General features: G+C 58.3%; 1 protein-coding gene across 2 annotated transcripts; it reads right to left on the bottom strand.

Moving 5' to 3' along the window:
- Window positions 1-131: 131 nt before the first annotated feature.
- CDK18 (cyclin dependent kinase 18) lies at window positions 132-26,678 on the bottom strand. 2 transcript variants are annotated; one of them, XM_055581742.1, is made up of 16 exons: window positions 26,547-26,678; window positions 9,487-9,635; window positions 9,180-9,319; window positions 8,466-8,591; window positions 7,286-7,342; window positions 6,211-6,325; window positions 5,942-6,036; window positions 5,676-5,738; window positions 4,994-5,117; window positions 4,777-4,897; window positions 3,932-4,029; window positions 3,611-3,716; window positions 3,457-3,499; window positions 2,574-2,664; window positions 2,201-2,278; window positions 132-1,553 (listed from the first exon to the last, which is right to left on the bottom strand). In XM_055581742.1, the coding sequence occupies exons 2-16, from the start codon at window positions 9,608-9,610 to the stop codon at window positions 1,519-1,521; spliced, it is 1,416 nt and encodes a 471-aa protein (XP_055437717.1). In that variant the 5' UTR covers window positions 9,611-9,635; window positions 26,547-26,678; the 3' UTR covers window positions 132-1,518. The 2 variants fall into 2 exon arrangements, with proteins under 2 accessions (XP_055437717.1, XP_055437718.1); XM_055581743.1 differs by lacking the exons at window positions 9,180-9,319; window positions 26,547-26,678 and having other exon boundaries at window positions 9,487-9,617.
- Between the last annotated feature and the right edge of the window lie 1,005 nt (window positions 26,679-27,683).

The following is a 27,683-nucleotide window of genomic DNA, read 5'->3' as shown; positions in this document are numbered from 1 at the left end:
ACACACCAACCACTCTCCGCTTCATCTGCACAGACACGAGCCTGGCCTGCGCTCAGGGGGCCCGGAGAGGCCCTTCCGTCCCCCACCTTTGGCATCAGTCTGTGAACATCAGCTTTTGTGCAGGACACTGCTCACTCCTTTCTGTACCACATGAATTAAATATATTATCTGTCATTCACAGTACAGTGGTGGGGGGTGGGGGGGACTTATGGATAAGCCAAGACCCTCCACGGTCGCTCTTCAGGAGGAAGGGGGTGGGCAGGGGGCCTGGCCTCCCTTTGGCCTTGATATTTAAGACCCAGCCCAGTGTTGAGACTTTGGGAATACAAGAGGCATGCTCCATAGCGGGGGTGGAGGCGCCTTCTCGGGGGCCACGGCCCCGCACACTCCCAGTCCCCTGGGGCTCAGGGTAAGAGCCGACCCCATCCCACCCCACCTTCCTGCACCTCAGACTGTGGGCCTGGCCTCCTCTAGGCATGGGGAGGCTCCAGACAGGCCGGAGCAAGGACAGAGCCACGGGCACTGGGGAGGAGCAGAAGAGGGAGGCTGTACCAACACCACGGAGCTGGGGCCGGCCTGGCACCAGGCTCAGGGTGAGCCTGCACACCTGGGTGCTGCCCGCAGGATGCTGGTCCAGGGCGGGCCCACCAGCACTCGGGGATGATAAGCAGGAAGAGATCTTGGGAGAGCCAGACTGGTAGAAGCGGGAGGCAGAGCTCCCAGGGCAGTGTGTGCTCTACTGCCTGCAGTTTTAGGCGATCCCGCTCAGACTGGGGGGCAGGGCGGGCTCCGCCGAGCTGCAAGAGCATGGCCAGCGGGCCAGGGCCCCGCGGGACTGGCTGGGCCACCAGCAGCACACAGGGTCCCTGGCAAGGAGCAGGCCGTGGGGACAAGTCAGGGGCAATGGGAGAGGGGGTGCAGCTCTGTCGCTCTGGGGACAGCCAGCCCCTCAGGTGGGAGGGGCTTTGGCACAAACGTTGGCACCCAGGGTTCCAGGGTCCCAGACAAGGTGCCATGTTGCTTCCTGCTCTCAGAGGGGAAACAGGGGAAAGATGTGCGGGCTCCCAGGGCCTGAAAGGGTCTCAACCAAACTGATGAGGCAGGCAGGCAGGCAGGTCCCCGGGAGGTCAGGGGGCACAGTGGTGCCCATGTCCAAGGCACAGCGTTCAGCTCAGCCTCTGGACTCTCCAGTCCCTGTGGGTTCCCTGTGGGTGCCCGAGGGCTTCAGGGTGGGAAAGTGCCTGAGTCGCTCTCTGCCCACCACCTCTTTCAAGGGAAGCAGCTCATGCCTGGCCCCAGGGCAGGCAGTGGAGGGGTTGGTGTCTGGGACAAGGGCACTGGGGAGGCACATGGGAAGCAGGGAGAGGAAGCAGCCACGGCCAGCAGGGCTGCCCGAGGTCTCCCGGGCCGGCCACTAGCCCTCACGCATCTGTCCTCCGAGGCCGCATGGGCCCCATCCCGCTGCAGCTGTGCACGGTGTGACCTCTCGCCCCTGGGCCACAGCAGGGCGGGCGCAGCTCAGAAGATGCTCTGCCGCCGGTTCTTCCCTCGCCCTGGAAAATGAAAGGAAAGATGTGGGGCTGCAAGGAGGAGGCGGGGGCCAAGGTTACCTGAGATCAGCAGGGGCGGACTGCTCTGCCAGAGCCAGCAAGAGCATGCGCTCAGGAGCTGGTCAGTCCTGAGCTCTAATCCCATCCCTTCTACTCACTCACTGCGTGAAATTGCAACTCAGCCTCCCAGAGCCTCAGTCTCCTTGCCTGAGAAATGGGGAGCACTAACCAATGATATCAACTTCAAGGAAAATTTTAAGATTAAATAAGATGCTATGTGGAAAGCACTTAGCATGTCTGAGGCCATCAGCTAGTCTGGAAATAAGTACAATTCTCCCAGGATAGAGGCTACACCCGGAGCTCAGAATTTGCCGACAGAAGGCACCAGGAAATAGGCGCACCTTCATGGGGCTACTCTCAGATGTGGCGTTCTGTCTGGGGTGTGGGTTGAAGAGGAAGAACAGGGAGGAAGCCTGGGCAGCAGATAGGGAAACCGGCCCTGCCCTGCTCCCTGCAGGCCCCCGGAAGAGAGGCCGGGGTCGGGGAGGAGCCCCCATCTCCCGGCCCTATCTCTGTTCCTCGGGAAGGCAAGCGCTGCCCACCCTGGCCTCCTCTAGTCGGGGTGGGTGGTGGGGAGGACAGGCCCCTACCTGGCTGCTGGAAGGCCAGGCCCCGGTAGCCGGGGTCCTTCTGGAGCTGGATCTCCTTCAGGGAGAAGAGGGAGGCAGCTGCAGGCAGAGAGGGCACAGGCCGGGAGACAGCTCAGTGAACCGGGTCCGCTCCTGCCGTCTGCAGCCCCTCACCCACCACGCACGGGGAGCTGGGGGCACCCCTTCAGTCAGGGCTGGCAGCCCCAGGATGACCAGGCTTGTTCCCCTTGTTATGAAGGGAAACCCGGGGACAGGGAGCCAAGCTGCTCAGCCAGACCCGGACCCTGGGCTCTGGGCTCTCGCCCTCCTCGCCCAGACCCGCTGCCCCGCTCCCAGGTCCAGGGAGGCCCCCCAGCGTCCCCCTCGCACTCACTGTCTTCCAGCTGGAGCACGCGCTCCCCCAGAGACCGGAAGTAGGGGTGTCTCAGGGCCGCCTCTGCTGACACGCGGCTCTTGGATTCATACTGAAAGGCAGAGGGCGGCGGCTGCAGGAACCCCACTGGCAATATGACCCCTACGCTTAGTCCCCTGGCCCAGATGGGAGGGCCAGTCTGACCTGAGCAACCCCTGGGGTCACCTAGCTGCTGCTGCTGCTAAGTCGCTTCAGTCGTGTCTGACTCAGTGCAACCCCATAGACAGCAGCCCACCAGGCTCCTCCATCCCTGGGATTCTCCAGGCAAGAGTACTGGAGTGGGCTGCCATTGCCTTCTCCACCTAGCTGCTATCCCAGCTCAAGACTGGCCCAGAGCTCAGGGTCCCAGGTCCCCAGCCACCAGGAGAAAACCAGACATGGGACATAAAGAGACTAATCTCCTTTGGGGATGGAAATACAGATGCAAAAGCATACACAATTATAACTTGAATGCCAGTAATACTAACGAGTAATGCTAAGAACCACCCTTACCGTGCGCTTAAGCAAGACAGGCACCGTTTTAAGTGTCTTCAGCAACCTCACTTTACCCTCACAACCATCTTACAAGCTGAGTGATTCATTCTACTGTGCAGTTGAGCCAAGCCAGGCACAGCTAAGTTCTGTAACCTGCCCACGGGCTACGCAGCTAGGGTTCGAACTGGGGTTTCCGTCTGGAGCATGCCTGCTCTGAAGTCTGGGGAGGCCGGCGCTCTTCCCGTGCCGGGGGGCGGGGGGTCCCAGGGAGCCCCAAGTCCGGCCCGGGGCTGGGACTGGGGGCCAGGGTGACGTCCTGAGGCTTCAGCTCCCTGCCTGCTGGGCCCCGGCCGGCAGGGAGCACACTCACCAGGAGGAGGCTGCTCAAGAGGTTGATGCCGTCAGGGTCCAACCTGCGGGAGGAAGGAGCTAGCGCAGGCCTGTGGGGGCGCGGCGAGCCCCGAGGCTGCTTCCCTGAGGGACCGTGAGGACCACAGCGGACAGGAGCGGGGAGGAGGGACTACCTGGGAACGTGGCTGAGGAGCGGCTGGGGGAGGTACCGGGGGAAGTTGTAGGCTCGGAACTCGGACAGGGCCATCACACCGGGCCACGTCTCTTCCGTGGGGGTCCCTGGGGAGATGAGAAGGGGTTGGGAGGGTGAGAGGCCAGGGCCGAGGGCGACGTTGGGGGCGGGGGGTGTGGTAAGGGAGGAGGTGGGGGCAGAGAGTGGCTGCGACCACCGGGACCCCCGCCCTGAAGGATCGCCCGGTCCCAGGAAGTGTCCGTGCTGGACGGGGTGCTGGCGCCCCCTCGAGGTGAGATGGAGGGAGCGGCAGGAGACTGACCGAGGAGTCGGAAGATGAGGTGCAGCTCCTCCTTGACCGTGGAGCCGGGGAAGAGCGGCCTCCCTGTGGCCATCTCGTACTGGATGCAGCCCACACCCCTGCAGGGAGCGATGGGCAGAGCCAACATCAGCCTGGGCCTCCTTGCCCCCGCACTCCTGGCGCTGCTCCACCGCGCTCCGCCGCCACGGAGGCTCGAGTGTGTCACGGCACAGGGGTGGGGGGCCCAAGGCTGCCGAGGCTCCTAGCACAGCACGCACCCCCCCCCACCCCCACTGCAGTCTCCGTCTGGGGAGCTTCTGGGCTCCAGGACGCTTTGTGCTCTCCCCCTTTTACTCTGTAGGGTTGGTGTCTGCATAGCCAGACCCCGTGGCAGCTCTTCAAGCTGCACTATCTCAAACTTTGTCCATCGGGAAGAGAGAAGCCCACAGATCCACTCTCCAAGGAAACCCCTGCATACCGCAGAGGCCATTCATCGGAGACCTGTGTTTTGCCTGGAAACCTGGGCCAACTTTTCATTCTACACTGAATCCTGTGTGTGTTAATTCTAATACAAAAATAATGCATCCCTTCTAAATTTTTCAGCAGAACTGATGGCTTGGGGAAGAGTCATCATATGCACTGTGGGGGGCCTCCTGTACCCTCTGTGTGCTCCTGGGGGGTATTTCAGAAGCACAGCCCAGCACAGTCTGTTGAGAACCAGGGAAACCCCGATGTAGCTCTGACTTAGTTCTCTGACATCCAGTTCAGTAGGATGCCATGTAGCTTTTATTCAAAGGTTAGACAGTCCTTTGAAGAAGCCCATGGGGCAACAGAGGCAAGTCGGGAGGTCCCACAGGCTCACTTACCACATATCAAGGGGGGTAGAGTACTCCGTGGACCCCAGCAGCACGTCGGGGGGCCTGTACCACAGGGTCACCACCTCATTGGAATAGGTCTTCGTGGGCACTGACTTGGCCCGGGCCAGTCCTAGGAGCAAACCGTCACTGCACCTCCCCGCTCCACGGTGCCCGCATCCCGGAGAGACTGTGGGGTCCTCCCAGCCCCGCGGGCTCTGGCCCTCACCAAAATCAGCCAGCTTCAGCTCCCCTCTCTCGTTGATGAGCAGGTTCTGGGGCTTCAGGTCCCGGTGCAGGATCTTGCGGCGGTGGCAGTAGGCGAGGCCCCGGAGCAGCTGGAACATGAAAATCTGCAGGGAGAGAAGGGAAGGGGCAGCCCAAGGTGGGAGCACACCCCGCGGCTGGGGAGGAAGAGAGCCTGCACCCCTGCCCTGGGGCTGGGACAGGGTGGGGGACACAACCGGGTGGAGGGGAGCTACTGGAGGCTACCTGGTTCTCCTGCCCACGTGGACGCCCCGTCCTGGGCCCCACCCAGAGGGGAGGGCACGGGGCACGCAGAGGAGGCAGCAGGGTGGGCAGGAGAGAGCGCTCCAGTGGGGAGCTGAGAGGGGCCACTGTGGGCTGGGGAACCTGCCCGGTGTGCACACACAGAAGGGGCCATTCACTCCTGTGAGCTTCCCCGGAAGCTCCTCTTCACCCTGGCAGGTAACTGGTGCTCTCAAGTGACAGACGTGCTGGAAGTGGGAGCGTTACACCAGCCCTGGGGGGCGGTCCATGGACAGATGTGCTGGAAGCAGGGAGGGTTACACCAGCCCAGGGGGTGGGGGGCGGTCCCTGGACAGATGAGCTGGAAGCGGGGAGGGTTACACCAGCCCTGGGGGGGCAGTCTGTGACAAGCAGGCTCTCACCTTGACGTTGTGCATGCTCATGAGGTTTCCACAGTGGTCCAGATACTGCTTCAGGTCACGGTCCTGGAACACGGGGCCTGGCTCAGCCCCAGCCTGACCCGAACCCTGGCCAGAAGCGCTCCCGGAGGTGGGGCCCAGCCCAGGAGTGGGACAGGCCCCGGCTCCGAGCCACCCCTAAGCCTGGGCCCTTGGCCATTCCTGCTGGGAGCCTCTGAGAACGAGGCCCGGGCGGCCTCCACCCCCGCCCCAGCCCCACGCCCACTCACCAGGTACTCAAACACCAGGGTGAGGGAGCGCTCCGTGTGCACGAGGTCGTGCAGGGTCACGATGTTGGCGTGTTTCAGGTTCCGCAGGAGAGACACTGCAGGCGACAGGCGCGCCTGAGCCCCGCGTGCCCCTCACCCCTCTTCCTGGGATCAGCCTCGGGGTTCCCCACCCCAGCCGTGTCTCCTGGCCCCGAGCCGCCCGCAGGCTCAGGGCCGCCCGCAGGCTCAGGACCGCCCGGAGCCGCAGGCCCGCGGGACCCTGGGCGCACCCTCGCGGATGGCGGTGCAGGGCGCGCCCTCCTCATGCTCCAGCCGGATCTCCTTCAGGGCCACGAGGTTCTCCGTCAGTTTGCTGCGCCCCTTGAAGACTGTGGCGTAGGTTCCCTGGGAGCGAGAACCGCACTCAGGGCCGGCTCTCCTCTGTCCAGCGCCCTCCTCTCTGTGCCTCTGCCCGGGCTGTGACGTGGGCCACACTGCCCTGCCAACTGGAGGAGGAAATGGCAACCCACTCCAGTATTCCTGCCTGGGAAATCCCACGGACAGAGGAGCCTGGCGGGCTACAGTCCAAGGGGTCTCAAAGAGGCGGACATGACTGAAGTGACTTGGCATGCACACCCTGCCTACCCTCCCCACCCCGTACCCTTCGCTGAAGTCCCCATTCCTCCAAAGCCTGCTTCTCTGTGAAGCTGTCCTTAACTCCTCCCCAGTCAGAAGGAACGTCTCTCCTGTAAGCTCCCAGCAGGCGAGGTGCCCCTCTATTATAGCATTAGTTTTGTTCTTCCTTATATTCTGTCGATGTTTACATGCAGGTCTCCTCTGGCTTCCTAGATGGACAAGGCTACACCCTCCTCCTCTCTGTAAACCATTGCCCACCCCCAGCCTGGAATACAAAGGCCAGTGCAGTGATAACAGAAACAGCCAGTAAATACACAGCACAAAAGCTTATTCTAGGGACACAGCGCCCTATGAGGTAGAAGAGTTACCACCTCCACTGACAGAGGGGGAAATCAAGGCACAGGGGGAGGTCACTCCAGAGCTCACCCCAGGCCACACAGCTAGCCAACAGTGGAGCTGGGACGTGATCCTAGGCATGAAATACTTGCAGAATAAAAAGATTGCATTCTGCCCCAGAGTCCATCAGCCACTCCATCCTCAGGGCCTCAGGGCCTCCTCCAGGACCTGGGCCCACCTTAATACCTGCCAAAGGCTGGGCCAGACAGACTGCATGGCCAAGAGTGTGGATGGCAGGAGCTGTGGGCAGGGGCATGTGAGTGCAGACCAGGGGAGGCTGGGGAGACCCCCTTTCTCCTCCTCGCCATCCTGCCTGGCAACCTGGCCTCTTACCTCCCCCAGTTTGTCCAGTTTCACGTATGTTTCCAGTTTCCCAAAGCCGATATCTGACTGAAAGAGAGACAGAGCATCTGTGAGCCTGAAGGCCCCCGCATATGGTCGATCTCCCCGCCCCGGGCTCCAGGTGGGAAGGGAACGAGACCCTGTGGGTCGGGAGCAAGCAGGGGGAAGGCAGTGCCAGTCGTTCTCTCCCCCTCTTCTCTCTGTCCCAGGAGTGAGTTTCTTTCTCCCATGCCAGTGCAGGGACCAGAGCCCGGGGTGCAGGCCTGGGATTGCCCCACGCCTTCATCACCTGTCTCCATCCTGCTCAGAAGCCCCTCAAGGACAGGAACTGTGCCTTTTTGACATCGCACCTTGAGTGTTGGGTTCAGAACCCACTTCCCTACAGCCTCCCATCGGCACACTTGCTCTCGCTCAGCACTCAGTTCAGTTCAGTTCAGTTCAGTTGCTCAGTTGTGTCTGACTCTTTGTGACCCCGTGAACCACAGCACTCCAGGCTTCCCTGTCCACCACCAACTCCCAGAGTCCACCCAAACCCGTGTCCATTGAGTCGGTGATGCCATCCAACCATCTCATCCTGTGTCGTCCCCTTCTTCTCCTGCCCTCAATCTTTCCCAGCATCAGGGTCTTTTCAAATGAGTCAGTTCTTTGCATCAGGTGGCCAAAGTATTGGAGTTTCAGCTTCAACATCAGTCCTTCCAATAAACACCCAGGACTGACCTCCTTTAGGATGGATCGTTGGATCTCCTTGCACTACAACCCTTAAAAGTACGGATTCCCGGGCCCCACCACCCAGAGTCTGATTCTGTAGGCATCTGGATGGGGGATCAGAATCTGTGTTTTGTAAGATTCCCCAAGGAAATCTGACAGGCCAAAGCTCAGAAACACGTGCCAGCTGGCTTACTGATCTCATCTCAGTGAAGACTCTGGAACCCAGAGTGGGCTTCATCACTGGTGGGACCCAACTGCTGCTGCTGCTGCTAAGTCGCTTCTAGGGAATGGAGATTGACAAAGGAGGATCCGCTGTGGGAATCCTCTCTGGCCAGCAGGTGGCGCCAGAGGCCCAGAAACCTCCCTGGAAACCGCTGCAGGCCTCAACTGGGACGGGCTAAACCAGGGCCATGCACGGGAGTGGGTGGCCATTCTGGTGAACTCTGACCCTCTTGGGACTCACCAGGGAGGCGCGGCGGGACATTCGCGTGAGCGGTTTGGGTAGGTCTGGGCTCTCCAGCTGCAGCTTCTGTAGGAATTCCTGGGGCAGGCGGATGTCCATGGGCAGAGAGAGCCTCTTACTGATGTCCTACGGGGGCCAGGATGAGACAAGGTGTCCGAGTTTGCTCCCAGGTAGCCAGGGCTTGTGGGGCCTGCATCTCCCATCCTGGGTCTCGCTTTCCCTGTGAACAGTCCTAGCAGGATTGAATCATGGGTGGGGATTTCTTCAAAGTTGTGCTCAGAGGCAAACGTGACCATCCAGGTGGTGCCGGGTGACCTCAGGAGGTCCCTTGCCCTCTCTGGGCCTCAGAGTCACCATCTGTAGCATGAGATTCCTGTAGACACTGTGCTTCTGTAAGCCTGCTTTTCATACATTTGGGCACATGGATATGGGCCATAAGAACAGTAGTCAAATTGTCTAGCCCTTGCTGTGGACCAGGAATGTTCTGAGCACGTGGCATATATTAACTCATTTCATCTTCATCATGATCATTTTAACATTAGGAGACTGGTATGCAGAGGCCGAGTAACCTGCTCGAAGTTACAGATCTAATCAATAGCAGAGCTGGGTTTTGAACCCCTGAAGTCTGGCTCCGAGGCAACCACCTTCCTGGGTATACACACTTGTGGATGTGTCTCTTATCACGTCCATAGCATAGAGCCTGGAGCCCCTCACCTCCATGGAGAAGCGGCGTTGGTTCTGCCGCCGGTACTGCATGCCTGGGGACAGCTGCCCGGGGTCCTTCCCACTGTCTGTGGGGGAGAAGGTGCTGGACTCTGGCTGGGGGTCTCCACCAAGAGGACCAAGCTGCAGGTCTGAAGGAAGAGGCATCAGCTACCCTCCCAGCCTCTGCCCCAGGATGGGGACAGAGTGGGGAGTCCAGTCCACCCTGACTTCTGTCCTTCCCCACCAGGGCCAGTTGTGCTGGTGTGCAGGAAGGCAGGGGAGGGGAGGGGTGGGGAAAGGGCCCCAGACCCCTCACCCTCATTGCGCCTGTTGTGGAGCTGGTTGAACTGTTCTGTGAACTCCGCCAAGGACTCCTCAATGGTCTCAGTGCGGGGCACGGATAGGGAGAAGCGGCGCTTAAAGTTCTTCATCTTGCTCATGATTGGCAGGGAGCAGTGGCGGGTCCTGGGGCAGGAGAGGTGAGAACAGGTGAGAACGGGTGAGAACTGGTGAGAATGGATGAGAACAGGTGAGAACAGATGAGAACAGGTGAAAAAAAATGAGAATGGGTGAGAACGGGTGAGAACAGGTGAAAAAAGATGAGAACAGGTGAGAATGGATGAGAACGGGTGAGAATGGATGAGAACAGGTGAGAACAGATGAGAACAGGTGAAAAAAAATGAGAATGGGTGAGAACGGGTGAGAACAGGTGAAAAAAGATGAGAACAGGTGAGAATGGATGAGAACGGGTGAGAATGGATGAGAACGGATGAAAACAGGTGAGAACAGGTGCGAACGGATGAGAATGGATGAGAACAGGTGAGGACGGATGAGAACAGGTGAGAATGGGTGAGAACGTATGAAAATGGATGAGAACAGGTGAGAATGGGTGAGAACAGATGAGAAAAGGTGAGAACGGGTGAGGACAGGTGCGAATGGATGAGAACGGGTGTGAACAGATGAGAACGGGTGAGAATGGTGTGAATGTATGAGAACAGGTGCGAACAGGTGCAAATGGATGAGAACATGTGAGAACGGGTGAGAACAGATGAGAATGGGTGAGAACAGCTGAGAACGGGTGAGAACGGATGAGAACAGGTGAGAATGGATGAGCACAGGTGAGAATAGTTGAGAAGGAGTGAGAATGGATGAGAACGGGTAAGAACAGATGAGAACGTGCAGCGTGTTGTTGTTGTTCAACAACAAATGTGAATCCTGGGTCTTCCCATCAAGCTCTGTCAATCACTCTGTACTTGGGGGCCAGGGCGACATGTTCCTAACCATCTTCCTTCCTGGGAATCTTATTCCCTCTGGATTCCCTGCCCCTGGGGAGATATTCACAATGTATATCAAGAAGCAGAGAAAAGTATGGCTCATAATAGTGGCTTGATGGGCCAATGGGATCCTGAAGGCCTCCCCAGGGCCAGACGGTAGCCTTTTAGCTGCCAGAGGCCTAGAGAGTTCTGGAAGGAGGCTGGGGGGGCAGGGAGGACACCAGAACCAGGTGGCCCCTGGGCCAGCAGCTCTTTACCAACTTACATGGAGGAGGCCAAATATGCCAACAGCCAGTAAGCCTAACTGATGGATGTCCATAAGCTGAACGTACCTTAGCCTACACCCTTGTAATGTAGTCTGGCGCAAACCATTTCATAATACTGACACCTAGAAGCCCCTCTCTGGTTTGCTGTGAGTCCCCAGGAGACAGGAAAAGAGAGGAAAGGCATGAGGGGAGGACAAGGGGAGGACCTGGCCCTGCTCCCATCTCTCCTGCTGAAATATGGGAGGTCCGGAGCAGCTGAATGTCTCAGGGCAAAGCCAGAAATTTGCCGGAAACAGACAGGGCCCCCTGGGGAGAGGACGCAGAGCACTGTCTGTCCTTCCCACACAGAAGCCAGCAGGTAGGGCCTCCACTGCAGCGCAGACCATGAAGCAGCGGGGCGGGCTGTCTGCTCGCCCCTGGGCCCCCTCCCCAGCCAGGAGGGGTTCCCTCCCGAGGCTGCGCAGCCGTCTTGGCCTCTGAGAAGGGGACATCCTGCTGGCCTCTCGGTGGCACTGGTGCCACTGCTTCTTCACGCCTACTCTTCCTTCTCTGTTCTGCCCTGAAAACTCAGAGTGGGGCTGTCACACCTCCCCTCCCCTCCCCTCCGTGGTTTCATAAGCTTCCAGCGTGTCCGCCCCCTCATTCTGCTCTGCCCATTTCTCCCTCAGCTTCAGTGGGGCTGGGATCAAGAGGCCTCACCAGGCACCCCCCACCCTCCACGCCTGCCAAGAAGCCATCAGGGCCAGCCCTGTGATGGAAGGGACCACCCTGCACTCTCTCCGGGTTTCACCCATGCACCAAGCATGGCCGCTCCCCAGAGGATGCTCTCAGCGCTGTCACTGGCCAGTAACCAGTTGCCAAGGCAACCAGGCCCCTCCTGAATCCTGGTTTAAGGGATGATGGGTCAGTAACATGTTTACTTTGTGTAATGATCATATCCTTCTGTCCTCAACCAGCCTGGAAAAGGTCCTTCCCCTGGGCCTGCAGGCTCCTGACTGCCTCCAAAGGAAGCTAAGTTGAGACCTTCCAGCTCTCCTAGCTCAGACCCTTTGCTTCCTCAGGCTGGCACCTCTCAGAGAATAGGCCTCAGGTCCACACTGCCCTCTGAGCCTATCTCTGCCAGTGGGCCCTGAAGTCTTGCCAGTTCAGCCCAATAAATGAAGAGCCAGGCACTGGGGCTAGTGGTGAGTGAAGCCTGGTCCCTCTTCTCAAGGCCTTGGGGCTGTGAGGGCTCCTGAGGTGAGGCTCCTGAGCTGAGAACTCCTCTTGCAGCTTCCCTGCAAACATCACCAGCCTGGAGCTTCCCTGCTTCTCCATCTCCAAGCTCATCCCCATCAGTCAACCTCAGCCGCTCCTCTGGGCTCTGTGTGATGCCCCAAGCCCGCAGTCTGCAGGATTCTCATGGACAGAAAGCTCCCAGAGGCTGCCAGCCACCTCACTCTTGTGTAGAGCTCACAGGGAAATGGGGGCAGGAACGGGGGCTTCCTGATGGAGGCAGTGTGTAAGTTCCAGTGACAGGAGGACCTCGACATGCCCTGCATGTTCGCTAACACCTCCCACACGACGGGAGAGTGGAGATCTCCCCATTGCACAGACCACCTGTTTACAAGTTGGGTGAACATCAGCATCAGCAAGGAGCGTCAGAAAAAATTCCGATTCCTCGGTCTCACTCTCAGATTCTAGAACTGAAGCTCTGAGGATGGTGCCTGGGAAAATGTATTTTTAAAAACCATTCCCAGTGATCTGAACATTAGAGCCATGGTTGGGAAGTAGCTGAGGTCCAGGTAAGGGATGGAATCTGCCCAGGTTTCCAGATGGCCCTAATGTGCTGTGATGGGGAACCCAGGGGGTGGGGGAAGCACAGGAAGGTGGGGTGAATGCTCAGTGGAGCACAAGACCCCCTGGGAGGGGAGGAAATGACTGCCCTTCTCAAACTGGTGCCCCAAGCTCAGTCATGGTCATCCTAGCGGGTGGGGGAACTGGGCACTTGGCTTCCTGAGGTCTGTGTTCCGCCAAGGTGGTGGGGGGCAGTCACGCCCTCTTTTAGAAACAGGGCTCCCCATAAAGCTGTCCTACAGTCTGGGATTTATGGGATGGCAGGTTGAGTTGGTGACTCAGGAATCCACCAGGAGCTGCCATAAATCTGATGCCCTTGCTCTTGCCTGGAGGGGAGGGGAAGGGAAACTCATCAAAAGCCTTGTGGGAGGGAGGTTCCCAATTTCTACAAGGCAAAGGAGGACCACCTAAGTTCCACCCACCCTCCTCATGGCTAAGTTAGGAGCAAGGAGCCACTAGTGGGACCAGGAAGCATGGAAAGAGTGAAATGGAGGCTTGAGCAGGAATGCGGAGCCAAGCGATGCAGACGACACTGGGAGCCCAGCTGCTCTCAGCCGGCCTGAGAAGAGAGAGAGGAAGTGGCTGCGGCAGCAGCAATGGGGGCGAGACGTCAGGATGGGCCTCCTGATGGCGGCCGGGGAGCAGGCAGCAGTAACCACGCAGGGAGTGGACACTGCTCTCCGATGGGGACAATTGGGGCATTGAACCCAGCAGGGTCTGAGTGCAACAGGGCAGACTGGGCAGTGAATGATCTGTTGTTTCCTAGCTCAGGACACAAGATGCCTCTGTCACTTCTTTCTTGGGAGTGTCAGCTCCTCAGATTTGAGGGTCAAGGGGGAAGGGAGACAGGAAAAAGGCCTGTTACCTTCGTGCAGTTGGCCCCTCACCCGCGTCGGGGGACAGAAGGGCTCAGTGTCACCCAGCCTGAAGCCAGCCCAGGGCTGGGCACAGTGTGGCCTTTGTCCCCAGGGCCAGGGAGCCATCTGGGGCTGTCCCTGGGGCAACTGGTGCCAGGGGAAGAGGGAGACGCGCGTTCAGAGATGCTGGCCTGGCTGGGTGTGGGGTGGTGTTGAAGGAGCAGTCCCTCTTGGGAGCTGCAGGATTGGAAGGCAGACCCCAGCCCTTCCTGCTGCCCAGGTGAGTCCATGAAGTTCTCGCCTACCTGCCATCACTTCCTCCTGGGCGCGCACCAGCCAGCCAGAGAAGTGCGTCGCACAGGAGGAAGGGGGAGCCGGGCCAGGAGGACACTGACATTTCTCCAGAGGCTGCCGTGAGGAAGGGCGGGGCTCCTGGAGCGCTGGCCGGAGCAGGCACTCACAGAGCCACCATTCCAATCCTCGCTGGCTCCCAGAGGGGAACTGACTTGCTCAAAATCATGCAGGAACTTCCTGGCTGTTGCCAAGTGCACAAGCTCCATGACCGCATCGCTCCTTTCTTCTCCTAGCTAGAAATGCCCCCTGCCCCTCCAGAGGCCCAGGTTGTAAGTGCTATTCTCTGCCTCCCAGGTCTCCTCCACCCTCACCCCAAATTCAAAGCCAGACAACCCCAGATGGCAGTTCTGCGCTAACGCCAGCAGGCCGAGGACAGCGTGCGGCAGTCGCTCGTGGGGATGCCATCACTCGTAGTTCGACTCTAGTCTTTCATTCCATGATTATTTACTGAATATCTACTGCATGCCAGGCGCTGTTGCTGACCCTGAGAACCTACTCGTGAACAAAACGGGCACTAATCCTGTCCTCACGGTGCTGACGCTCTAATGGGGGTGGGGAGAGGTAGCAGACAATATAGTTAAATATAATTAAATAAAATACACAACATGTTAGATGGTGACATGTGCAAGGGAGAAAAAACAGGAAAGAGATGGGGCGTGAGAGGTGAGGTGTTGGAATTTTAAATAGGGTGATCAGGACGTCTTCCTTGAGAAGGTGGCATCTTTTGAGGAAAATTCTGAGAAGGTACCGGGGAGGGAGCTAGTCATACAGAATCTGGGGGAAGCAGGTAACAGGGAAATGGCAGGTGAAAAGGTCCTGAGGCAGAAGTGAGTTTGGGGTGGTCTGGAGAGCAGAGAGGGGCAGATCGTGCTGGGTCCCCCGGGGTCTGGGAGGGCCTGAGGGCATGAGTGATCTGATTGGGTTTAGGTTCTAATAGGCTCCCTCTGACCGCAGCACGGGGGCCGCAGGGAGCCTGGCCAGGAGGTGGCAGTGACAGGGGTGATGGCCGGGATCAGAGTGGTGCAGCAGAGGCGGGGAGAAGCGCTGGTTCCCGGTGTATCGCAGAGGGGCAGCCGGAGGGATTTGCTGACAGACTGCGAATGGGGGAGTCGGAAAAGAGTCATGCGGGGCTCTGAAGGGGTTGGCCTGAGCCAGGGAAGGACGGGCGGCCACCATGGGGGTGAGGGGTGCTGGGAGCGGAGGCCTGGTGGGTTTTGGGCACGAGCTTTATGTTCGCTGATGTCTGAGTGGGGGTGCTGAGTTGACACAAGGAAGGCACTCAGAAAATGTTAGCTCTCTTCTCTCTTTTCTTCCCTCAGCTTCCGGCACAGATGTAAAAATATCAGAAAACAGGCCCATATAAAGCTCATCCTATAACACACACCCCTCACAGACATTCCTACCGTCCATAAGGCGCTTTGAGACCTTGGGATGGAAGAGGAACAGGAAGCAGGGGACTTGGTCAGCAATGGGCAGGCCGGAGCCTCCAGACAGAGAGGGCAGGGCAGGTAGGAGGGGTCCCCGTGGCTATCACCGCCAGGCAGGGCCCTCAGCCCCCAGGTGGACAGTGTCCATTCCCGGGGAGGCCGCCAACCTGTAGGCCCATCACCCCCTGTCCAGGAGGCGCAGAGGCTCCCCGCCCCCAGGACAACCTCCGCCAGGACCCAGAACTAACCCCCACCCTCTGGCTGGGACACCTGGAAGACCCATGTGGGCAGATCCTGGAGACAGAGAAGGAGGATGGCAGAACATCCCAGGAAGCTGGGCCACAGCCTCCCTCTCACAGGAGTTTGGCTGCAGGCTGTTGCAGAGGGCGAGGTCAGCTTTTCCTCCTAAATCTCAGGGAAGCCAGCTCTGAGATCCCTCAGGAAACCTTATGAGAAGCCTCTTTGCCTTCCTCCTGAATAAAGCCCTCACTGGGACTTCCCTGTGGTCCAGTGGCTAAGAATCCGCCTGTCAATGCAGGGGATGTGGGTTCAACCCCTGGCCAGATCCCACGCACTGTGGACCAGCTGAGCCTGCGGGCCACAACAGCTGAGCCTGCGCTCCGCAACAAGAAAAGCCCGTGCTCCACAGCTAGGGAAGGCTGGTGCCCAGCCACAAAGACCCAGCACAGCCAAAATAACAAAGATATACAGTTTATTTTTAAAAAGCCCTGATTCGCAGCCTGCAACCCAGGGCCCTTCAGAGGCAGTACCACCTTCCTCTGGGGCTCAGTCCTCCCCACTCCCCACCGTGGCCTGTGGTTCAGGTCCCAGGTCTCCAGAAGCCTCCCCAGGCGGGCACCCTCCCGACAGGCACCCTCGTGAAAGTGAGTCATCCATGGGGAGGCCGCGGGGAGGACTCTGCTCACGCCCCTCACCAAGCGTGCTTCGACCGCCAGGCTAGCTCTGTGGCACACAGCATCCTGGCTGCGTCACCAGCACTTGGAGCACCTACTGAGTTCCAGGCACGCGAGTGCTTTTCCAAGTCCCCCCTTTTGCTTTGTTTTCTTTTCTTTTAGGTCTCAGTCTCTGCGAGCCCAGGGCTAGGGAATGAAGGAAGTAATTTCCAACTGCCCGCTTTCCGAAGCCCCGAGGGTCTGTCCCTCGTTCCCAAAGGCTGACCACCAGCTATGGTCCTCATGACACTCTCTGTTGCTCGCTTCCTGGCCCTGCCTCGGCCACCCTGGGCCCATGGGCAGGTTTTAAAAATAACCAGGGGCCACGGCTGATCAAGTCTGCACACGTCCAGCGCTGGGACTTCAGAGACACCCCTTCCCCCAGCAGAACCGTGCCTGCAGGGAGCTGGCAGATAGCATCTCTTCCTGCATCCTCTCACTGACCCTGCCCTGCATGGCTTGAGGCTTTGGTTTCCCTAGCTTGTAACAAACCTCAGGGGAAGCCAGTCACCCCATGATGGCCTGGAGCCAGGAGGAAGCAGGGAAGCAGAGGACCCGGAGCCCTCATCACTCCTCATCACTCACTTTGCTCTGCGAGCTCCAGCCTGGGGGACAGGCCGTCAGCCTGGGCCTTTCTGAGGGGCCGGGATCCAGGGGACAGAGAGGCCTGTGGTCACCCTGCCAGTGAACAGATGCTCTGGACGCAGGGACAGAGCTCAGAGAAGATTCCCACAGCTCCTGCCGGAATGCGTGGGGGCAGGTGGGGAAGGCCTTCCAGTAGCAAGCTGGACTAACCCACAGGAAGCCAGTCAGGAGGCGGCTGTCTGCAGCCCAGGGTTGCCTTTGTCCTGGACAAGTGCAACCCAATTCTTCCCCATGGCAGTGGGAGCAGGGTGGGCTGGGGCAGAGGGAACAGCTTCTGGCAAGCAGCCATTCCCCCAGGGAGGCCTGTGCGGGCCTCGGGTGGGCAGGAGCCACAGCATGGTGAGGGATGGCGTCCTACCTGATGCAAAAGTCCCATCATGAGGGTACGTGATGTCTGGGCCTGCTCGCCAGAAGGCTCTGCAGTTTGGAGTCATGAGAGGAGCCCCAGCTCTCCCACCTACTAGCACTGTGACCTGGGAAGACCTCAGCTTCCTTATCTGCAAAATGGAGAGAATGTCCAACCTCCTATCCAGTTGCCCCCGGCTGTGAGACCTGTTCTCAGCGGCCTTCTGATGACGTCACTTCCCCGTTTTAAATCCTTCAGTATTAACACCACCCTCAGGAAAAAGTCCAAACTCCAGCGGCCAGAAGACTAGGCCTCTTGTGTTTTGACCCCTGTCTCCTCCTGGTCTCTGCTCTCAGCCCTCCCTGGAGGGTCCAGCTTTCGGGAACACAGCTGACATTCTCAGAGGAAAGCACCCTCCTGGCCACCCCTGGGAAGGCCTTCCTCACTTTTCTCTCAGTAAAACTGCTCCCTGACTCAGCTGCTGCTTCCCCTGGGAGGCTGCATGTGGCTGCCCCTCCTCCTGGGAGGTAAAACGAGATGTCTCCAGACTGACATGTCCTTCAGGGCAAGAGCATGGACTGGGGCAGCTTTGCTTCCGCGGCCTCACGTGGAAGCAACCTACCAGGCGCTTAGCCAGTGTTCGTGGAATGAATGGGCACACTGAATTAGACCATAGCTGGTGCGCTGTAATGGCTCATTTGAGCCTCTCCTCTACGTTTAAACATTAGACCCATTGAAGACAAAGACCTTGACCCCTCAGGACACTCTGTTGGTGTGCAGACCCTTTCTTCCACTCTCAGGCAGGCCAGGTCCTGTTGCTATGCTTATCTTCTCCTTGTCAGGCCAGCCCCAACTCTTAGCAGGTGGGACTTCAGCCCATGTGGGTGGCCTGGCCCTGCCCTCTTCCTGGGGATACGAGAGCAAGCCCAGGGGTCCATCGGCCAGCCCAGGACTCCCTGGGACATCTTTCCTCTTCGGTTCTCCTAACTCTCCATGGGAACGGGAACCCAGGGACCGGTACACCAGGGACAAGGGGAAAGCCAACCAAATGTTTGCATCTTCAAGGCTCAAGGCAGACATGACCTCTTCCTCCTGCCTTCTGCCACACCCCTCCTATTCTCTCTAGCCTGAAATTCTGCTGGCCACGTGGGGCCCCTACCCTGGGCTCCCACAGCACTCTAGATGTCCCCGAGCAGCGCACTTGGCTTGCTGTATTGTAACTGCTGGCTTGTCTGTCTCCCTAGTTTGCCTGTGGGCAGGTTAAGGGGAAGGACTGGTCTGACTCATCATTACACCTCTAGCCCCTGACACAGGGCTTGGCACTGCGCAAACCCTCGAACGAGCAGTAAGGGAATCTACGAAAACCGAGCGCTCCTGGTTCGGGGAGTGTTTGGAGGTAAGTGGGCCGCCCAGAGGCTGCCAGTTGCCCACTGGACTCCAAGCCTCAGCTGTAAGCTAGGCTCCTTCCCCAGGGCAATAGGGGCATGGGGTCGGGGGGGCTGGGGCAGAGACGGCGGCTTCCGGCCCAGCAGCCGCACTCCCAGTGAGGTCTGTGCAGGCTTCAGGGTAGGCAGTTGCCATAGCTTGGTGAGGAATAGACAAGGGATGGAGACGATCCTCAAGAGAGGTTCCAGCTGAACATGCGCTGAGTTGGGGCTCCCAGGTCTTGTGGGGAGGGGGCTCGGCAGGCCCCGGGGCCCTCCTCCTGGGATCCCATCCCCCAGGGGCAGATTTCCAGGGCCTCATGGGTCACATATACTACCTGGGCTCAGACCTTGACCTTGACCCCTACAGATGACCCCTCCTCACCCCAGACCGCCCCATCAGCCCTGCTGATACTCCGTCACTCTTTTTGGCTTCCTGGGGCTCAAGGAATGAAGCCACATATATCATCTTCTGGCATTTTCTTTTTTGGTCTTTTTTAGACACCCAGCCAAGGCTGGCCTGGAATCTCTGGAGAGGCTGTGGATTTCTAAGTGATTAGGTGGGGCGAGGTACCCTTCTGTCAGCTCTGGTTCTGGCCGTCCCAGACATCCCAGACCAGAGGCAGGAGCAAGGAGCCGGGGCAGGCAAGACCTCTGTCTCGTACATCTGCTTCCAGACCAGGCCCACCCCAGCTCCCAGACAGAGGAGACCCTTTTCCACTCCTTTCAGCAGCGTGCATTAAAGAAAGACCCTCAAGGAAGGTCCCTTACCTACCATCAGTGTTTTTAAAATTCCAGAGTCTAGAACATTTTCTTAAGTCTTCCTTGCTAAATTTCAGTGGAAATAGCTCATCTGTTTCCACTCTGTTTGCCTAAGCACAGAGCCTGATGCCCACCATCCTCTATTCAACCAACAGGAGGAGAAATAAAGAGCACCCAGGTCACCTTCCCTTTAGTCTTCCCTCGTCTAGACTGAACAACCTGTCGCGGGATCTTTGTTAACATCTCTGGTTTTCTCACCACGCCCAACTTTAGCAACAAAGGGCAGGGGCTTTCAAGCACGCATCCCAGGGGAACAGCTGCCTCAAGAGTAGTGAGGGGGCTGGAGGGGAGGGTTTCCCACATCTCCAGATCACATTCCTATTTATACTGCACTCCCCGCACTCGCCACCACCAGTCTGGCCTAGCGATGCCACGCCCGCATTCTGAAGGACCCTGGCCAACATTCTCCACCCTTCAGGGCACGCTGGCCTCCACACACTCAGCGTGGCCTCCCTCTCACCGGGCGGGGTCCAGGCAGCTGCTGCAGCCACGACCACCGCCCTGCTCCTCTTTGTCTCCAAGGCCCGCTCTGGGACAACTCCGAACATCCTATGCTTTGGATGTCCGGTCAGCGGCACCCACCCTCAGAGCTTGGGCAGCGGCGCTGGTTTCCCCCAGTCCCGGTCTCATTCCACAAGCACCCGTCCAGCACCAGGCTCTAGGCTCGGTCCCAGGTTCTCGTACGTCTCCCCTCCCCCAGCCCCTGGTTCTCCAGCTTCCTCCTCCCTCCCCTGTCTGGGAGCTCACTTCCTCTACCTGGCCCTGAATGTCAGGCTGCTCCGAGTTCCCTCTTTGGTCCTCTGTTCTTCCGTCTCTACACTCATCCTGGTGACCTCAAGCTTTCCTGCAGTGGAAACCACCACTCACGTGCTGATGACTTCCAGATTCGCAGCTCAGGCCCCACCAAGACCCTGTGCCTCACACACAGGCCCGAATGCCTGCTGGCCACCTCGGTCTGGACGTTCCCCCAGGGTCTGGGATATTAGAACTACCCCACTGGGCCTAGGACAGTCCCTGAGACAGCAAGCAGTTTGAGATGTGTATTTAAATGAAAAGGGCATTTGTGTACAACTTGTAAAAGCTGTGTGCTAGACATATATGTGTCATACATGTACACCCTATAAATACACGCAAACACTCTATATAATCCAGCAGGACACACACACACACACACACTATATATATATATATATATATATATATATATATATTCCAGAAGGCTCTAAATTAAAATGCTAACGGTAGTTATCTAACTGGGTAACAGAATTACGAGTGATTTTAATACCTCCTTTTTGCTTATTTGCAGCTTCTAATATTTCCATAATGAACTTTCATTGCTTATGTTAAAAGAACAACGCTTCTTTCTAAATGAAAAGAAAGTATTTTTAGATAGAGATTCCAGAACTGTTTGGTGCAAACCTTGGGAGAACTATGATTATCTAAGCAGGGTGGGCAAGCATTCCTGTAAAGGCCAGACTGCCAGTATTTTAGGCTTTGTGGCCATACGGTCTCTGCTTCCGTGACACAACTCTATCCCCCTAAAAGTACCCACAGACAGGATGGAAACGAATGCGTGGCTGTGTTCCAGTAAACCTTCACTCGTGGACACTAAAATCCATATATTATGTAATTTTCAAGTGTCACAAAATATTACTTTCATCTTTTGAATTTTTCCCAACCACTTAAACCTATAAATATCATTCTTAGCTCACAGGTCAGGCTAACATAGGCTGGATTTGGCCAAGAGCCATGGTTCTTCAAGCCTTGCCCTTTGGTATCAGTGTCTGTATGATGTTTGAATCCCACACCCACTGCCTTGGGAAGTACTTTCTCTCCTCCCGTCTGACAAGGAGGAGGCCTTCCAGGGCTTCCTCATCCACCAGAGCTTTGGCAAGGGCCAGCTGCCCCGGCCTCAGCTGGGGGAAGGCCCTGCACTTCAGAGTTTGGGGGATCAAGACCCTCCTGGGGTCTCCAAGGACAGCTCCCCTCGCCAGCAGGATTGGCAAAAGCTGGAACCGCAAACCAGCCATCCTGGACAGGGCTCTAGGAATCCCCAGGTCTGTACCCTCATCTACCAGGTGAAGAAGGGAAGACTCAGAAAGGGGAGCAGCCTGCCCAGGGCCACTTGGACGACGGGGTAGAGCCAAACTAGAACCGAGGGCTTGTGACTCTGAGCTCAGTGCCCATTCTGGGGTTGGAAGGGACAGCAAGGGTCTGGCCAGAGATGGCATTCCTTGCACCGGGCACCATTATCAGGGACATCAGCTGTCCATGGAGAGCCGCCTTGCCCAGGGAAGCAGCCAGGCAGGTCTGGCGTCAGCCCAGAGCGTGGCACCCGGCCCAGCCGTGGCAAGGGGTGCTGCCAGCTGAGCTCCGTGCCAGGAACAGGGAGGGGCTTAGGGCCCCCTTTCCTGGCCTCGGCCCATGGCCTGCTGGTAGAGGGGGCCTAGGGACCCAGCACTGCAGATGTCACGAGCATGATGCCCTCCAGCACAGGACCTACTCCCTACCTGCTTCCAGGTGCTGGATCCTGCCAGGATGTGGGGAAGGACAGCTATGCCCCCCCTCCCCGGGCCTGCTCTCTCAGCAAGAATCTCCTTTGCTAGGTGGCCAGGGCCAGAAGGGAGAAGCAGCCCTGTTTCCTGAGGGGACCCCCAAAGAAAGAAAAGGGGAGGTTCCTTTATGGAAGCGAGGGGGGAGGACAGAAATCATTCTGGAGCTTTGCCAGAGCTTCTCACAATAATGATAACATGGAGAGGGCGCTTGGGGTAAGGGAGTGTGGAAATGTTTTAAGAATAGCGTTTCCTCCCCAGCTGGGGGCCTGAGCCCTGGTTTCTACAGGGATCAAGGAGAGGGCAGGGTTCTGAGAACCGCCAAATGCGGTCCGCTGACTCCGTCTGCCACCAGCCCTTGGTCACGACACCAGGTAAGGCAAAAGGCGAGGAGTACCGTTGACATTATCTCATTGGAATTCTCATGGGGCAATACTGTTCCTCTCTCCATTTTCTAAAGAAGGGAACTAAAACTTGGGTGAGCAAGGTCCTTCACCGAAGGCAACCACTTCCTGAGCAACAGGGACAGGATCTGAACTGACCCCGAAGTTCAAACACTGCCCCCACCCATGGCGGGCAAGAGACACACCCTCCACAGACAAACATGAATGAACATATCAGCGTGCCATCATTAGCAGGCCACCCAGGACTTCCCTGGCGGTCCAGTGGCTAAGACTCTGAGCTCCCAAAGCAAGGAGCCCAGGTTTGATCCCTGGTTAGGGGACCAGGTCCCACGTGCCACAACTAAGAGTTTGCATATGCCACAACTAAAGATCATGCATGCTACAGGAAGATGGAGGATCCTGCGTGCTGCGACTAAAACCCAGGGCAGCCAAACAAATAAATATTTAAAAAAATTATCCGGTCGTCTTGTCTATACCGACCGCTCTATTTCCAGGAAAGACTTTATTTAACGTCAGAAGGGTGGGGTGGGAGCACAGGGTGAAACCACTATCCAGAGTTCCCAGGCTCACCACTGCCCTTCAGAGATCCAGGTTAATGTCTCCAAGACCAGGGTGTCCTGTCTTACCAGGGCCGCTCATGCTGTCAGGGAGCCTGAAGACCCTCTTGAGTTCAAAGGCGCTTCTCACCCTGCCTCCTTACCGCTCCTCCTCTGTAGACAGGACCCTGAAGATGGCAGGAGCTGGGGGGCTCTCCTTCCAATGGGAGGTCTGGCCGAGATGCGCCCACAGCGCCCCCTCTTCCTAGTCTGCTGCTGCGCCACGGGCCAGCTCCTGCCAGGCCAACCCCGGGCTCTGTTGTGATCCTGGATCCCAGGCTGTCTGAGCAGCCATGAGCCCAGCCTTAGAGCTGGCTTCTGTGTGCATGCAAGGGCACATGGGCTGTGGGGCCCACAACAAGACACTGGTCTGCTCCCACCCCCAGAGATGGGAAAGTGCCTACTCAGCAGCTGATGCCAGGAGGGTGAAGGGTCCAGGGTGGACAGAAGAGAAATGTGACTCATGCCCAAAGGGGCGAAGCTAATTGGGTGAGTCTGGATCCGGGCCAGCCACTCCCTCCCAGACAACAGAGCAGAACTGGGCCCGCAGTTGAGCACTGGGGGAGGGTCTTCTTACCCCAGGGAAGGGAGGCCTGGCGGAGGACCCTCAGAGCAGGAGGCTGTTAGCTTTCCAGCCCCCACGGCCCACCCCACTCCTCTTGGAAGCTGAGATAGAGGGGAGGGTAGAGTCCCAAGGCACAGCAGGTCCCCTCCTGGCAGGTTCTCATCTAACAGTTCTCATCCACCTAGCCCCCACTCTCTTACACAGGGACCTCCTCCTCAATCTGGAGGAATGGAAAAGATACTGCTAAGGGCCCAGCTTGATGAGATTAGGAAAGCCTGCCTCCATCTCTACCCAAAGCCAGGCACAGTGCGATAACTAGGAATTCGTTCCCAAGCAACAAATAAAACCACTGGTTATTTAGCATTTGCCAGGTGCCAGGCAGTGTACATCACTTCATTTAATTCATGTAACAACCCTCCCTGTTATGACCTCCATTTCACTGGTGAGGAAACAGGCTGGGAGAAGCTCAGGAGTTTGCTGGGAGAGAGGAGTCACACAGTGAGAGCTTGCTGGGCTGGCCCTCTCCTTTAGACCTCAAACTCAGGGTAGGAAAAAACAAATCAGAGAAGGGATAGGTGGAGATATGGAACAAAAGTCCAAAGCAGGGTGATCCCAGAAAGTAGAGGCCAGACTGCGGTAGGAGCTGGGAGGGGCCAAGCCAGGCATGGGGCCTGTCTACCTGGGCACAGGAAGGTCAAATCACCAGAGGACAGTCTGGGTCTGTAGGGAAAACAAATGCAGACATAAAGGCAGCTCCCTCTCCTATAGGCCCAAGGTGAGGGGGCACTTCCAAGGCGGGCAGCCTGATCCCATGAGGTCTTAGACCAAGAACTTAGTTGCTCCTCAGATCGGGTGCCTCTCTCCCACAACCCATGGAGAAGCCACGCTCTGCCTGGCACAGGACAAGTGAGAGAGTCCTTACTCAGAGCACCAGCCCCCATCCTTCCTTCTCCAAGGACCAATATAGAACCAGACAGCTCCGGAGTAGGCTGGGGTCTCCCTTGATGGGGGCATGGACTAAGAGCCAGGGGGCTTGAGGTCAGAGGAAGTGGGATCCCACCTATGTGGATCTGGGGAGAGTTGGTGCCGCAGAGTCTGTTTCCTCACCTCAAGCGGGATGATAATAGCTGTGGTAGCCCTACTGGTAAAGAATCTGCCTGCTAATGCAGGGGATGTTAAGAGACGCGGGTTCAATCCCTGCATCAGGAAGATCCCCTGGAGGAGCGCATGGCTTCCCTCTCCAGTATTCCTGCCTGAAGAATCCCATGGACAAAGGAGCCTGGAGGGCCACAGTCCATAAGGTCACAAAAGCTGCATATGACTAAAGTGACTTAGCACGCACTTGTGCACAAATAATACCTACCTCATACAGTTATGTGACATACTGCTTGGCACCCAGTAGATCATTGATAAACGGTAGCCACTAAGGCATTAAGAAATCAAATGTAACTTACTGAAAACTACTCTGGCTCTAGAAACCCCAGTAGGTTTGGGAAGAATGAAGGCTCCTGGCTGGGGGTGGGCAGCCAGAGGGAAGAGTCCCAGGAACCAAGGGGGTGGGGAGTTTGCAGAGCTGGGGGGAGGTGAGGCTCACAGGCTCATCAGTTGCACAGGAGCTGCCTGGAGCAGGGTAACCTGAGACAGAAGCTCTCCTGTGGCAAGGTGACCCTCTCTCCAGAACACCTTGGGATGCAGACCCAAACCTAGGAGCCAGTATTGCCTGGGGCCATCTTTGCCTTCCCCCAACCCTAAGCAAGGGGGTCTCAGACACCCCCCCCCCGCCCCCGCCCAGGTAAGAGGAAAGGTAGGGGATCTCTCTGAGGATGCGCCTGTCAGCCAGACATTCCAGCATCCTCCTCCTAAGGATTCTGCTCCCCCAGGCCAGTGTCCAGGAATGTGCTGTGTGCCTGAGCCCGGCGGAAAATGCCCCGCGAGCACGCTGAATCTCACAGGGCGCCGACGCTGGCGGGCCAGGCCGGTGGTGTCAGTGAGTCACAGGGCTCAGGACGCAGCTGGGGAATTGCTGAGGGCTGGGCTGGGGGTGGGGATGAGCTTCTGGGGACCTGACTCCCACTCATGCTGTAGGGAAGGAGTTCAGAGAGGATCAAAGGCCCCTGGTGCCCAGCAGGGTGTTGATCCCAAGCACCGGAGATGGAGATTGGTTACTGTCTCAACCGCAGGACTCCCACCACAAGGCCTGAAGACAGCTCCAGAAACCCTGGCCCCCAACAGGCAGAGAAGAGAGGCCTCCAGCCAGAGCTGACTTCAGATTTCTGATTCCTGATCATCTCCTCCCCTCCCCAAGAATCCTCAGGCCACATCTCCCAACTGGCCACCCACCCTTCTCATGACTAAATTAACCTTTTGCCTGTTGCGCCTGGGTGGGCAAGGGGCATTGCCCCTCTGGTTGGCCTGGGAGAGAAGAGCCCCCCGCAACCCCCGCACCCCCACACACCCCCTAGCGCTGTAAGCTGCAGGGCTTCACGTGTCCTGTCCTTCCACCTTCGCCCTAGGGCCATGGCCTCCCACCCGCGCCAGCCTGTCTCTCTGGAAAGTTCACCGGAGCCCCGAAAGCCCTTCAAGACGGGGTCTGGTCCCACACTGGCGGGTTCTCCCATTACCGGAGGCTCCTGACCCTTGCCCTTCCCAGGAGGAAGGGAGCAGAGAACGCGCCCGATTCCCGACCGGGTGAAAAACTTTGCTTCCTAGGAGCTCGGGGGAGGCCAAAGTGAGTCCCGCTGGAGACGCCCGGGAGGGGCGGCGGACCTGAGAAGGCAAAACAGCCCTCCGTCCTAAGCCCCTGGACGCCGGGAGCCGGCCTGCGCAGGGAGGGCATCGCCCGCCCCCCAGCACGCCGGCCCAGCCGCCCGGCGATCGCCGACCTCCCCGCGTCGCCCTGGAGTCGCCCTGCAGCCCCGGCCCCTGGCAGAAGCAGACCTGCGCCTTTAAGAGCCGCTGGGTTTACCTTTGCTCCGTTTACCCGGCGCCGCGCTGCCCCCTCCTCCCGGGCCCCCAGCCCGGCCCGCCAGCCGCCGCGAGTCGCCCGCGGACTTACCGCGTGTGTCCTGGGGGCCGCGGCGCGCCGGCTCCCGCCCGCGACAGCCGAGGGGCCGGGCCCTGCGCCCTGCTGGGGTCCCTGCCCGCCCTCGGAGCGGCGGCCGCCGGTCGGGAAAGGTGAGCAGCTCCCCGGAGAGGCTGCAACCTGAGCGGGAGGAGGAGGGGAGGAGGGGAGAGGGGAGGTGGGGGAGGAGGGGAGAGCCCGGCCCCCGCCAGAGTTTTTCACACGCACGGCCCGACTCCGCCCCCGGCCCGCCCGCCCTGCCCACAGCCGCTGCCAATCCCTGGGGCTCGCTCTGCCCTGGTGCCCACCCCTCTCTCTCATCTGGAAGCCAGGGTCCAAGCGCCTCTTCCGGTTTCGTCCCTCCGCCTGGTCTCCGTCAGCCCTCTGGGGCTGCCCTGAGCGCCTTGACCCGGGGATGAGGTCTCCAGACTTGGAGCACCCAGGACTGGGGCCAGGGCACCGGGGAAGTGGGGGGATTTGCTGAGTGTCCACCTCTCAGTGAAGCTCTCCCAGCCTTCTGGGTCTGACGCTGGATCCCAGCACCTGGCACCCCAGGAGCTAATGTGCACAGGCGGGTCCCGTTGGTCATTTTTGCCTTTAGAGTTCTTGACAGCAGCAGTCCTGGCAGGGCTGTCCCTCTGTCCAGTGGGATTTATCACTTACCTTCAGGCAAGTAAGGGCTTCCCTGGTGGCTCAGGCAATACTCTGCCTGCGATGCAGGAAACCCAGGTTCAATCTCTGAGTCAGGAAGATCCCCTGGAGAAGGGAATGGCTACCCGCTCCAGTATTGTTGCCTGAGAAATCCCATAGACAGAGGAGAGGTGGGCTACAGTCTATAAGGTCGCAAAGAGTTGGACTCTACTGAGCGACTAACACACTTGCACACAGGTAAGTAAAGATAATCATCGCTTCCACTTCCTACCCCGAGGAGTAATTCAGTATCTCCTTTTGGAATAAAACCCTGCGAGCCAACTGAAAATTAATTACCCAAGAAGGCTTACGGAATACCTCATGCTAGGCCAACTTTCATTTTAGAGAAGGGGAAACTGACACCCAGAAAGGATATTGGATTGGCACAGTCTCACAAGGAGTTAGTGGCAAACCACGATGAGGACCTAGGCCAAAGGCCAC

This window comes from Bubalus kerabau, chromosome 5 (assembly GCF_029407905.1).
Source record: "Bubalus kerabau isolate K-KA32 ecotype Philippines breed swamp buffalo chromosome 5, PCC_UOA_SB_1v2, whole genome shotgun sequence".
NCBI lineage: Eukaryota > Metazoa > Chordata > Mammalia > Artiodactyla > Bovidae > Bubalus > Bubalus kerabau.
Note: the sequence above shows the minus strand (reverse complement) of the source record. Positions and strands in the feature narration are given on the sequence as shown.

Coding starts and splice junctions, on each gene's coding strand:
- CDK18 (XM_055581742.1), bottom strand. CDS start 9,610: ATGAGCAAGATGAAGAACTTTAAGCGCCGCTTCTCCCTATCCGTGCCC. Junction 4,898..4,993: donor GCTGAAGCTGGCTGATTTTG/GTGAGGGCCAGA, acceptor GTTTGCTCCTAG/GACTGGCCCGGGCCAAGTCA. Junction 2,665..3,456: donor TCTTGAGCAGCCTCCTCCTG/GTGAGTGTGCTC, acceptor TCTGCCTTTCAG/TATGAATCCAAGAGCCGCGT.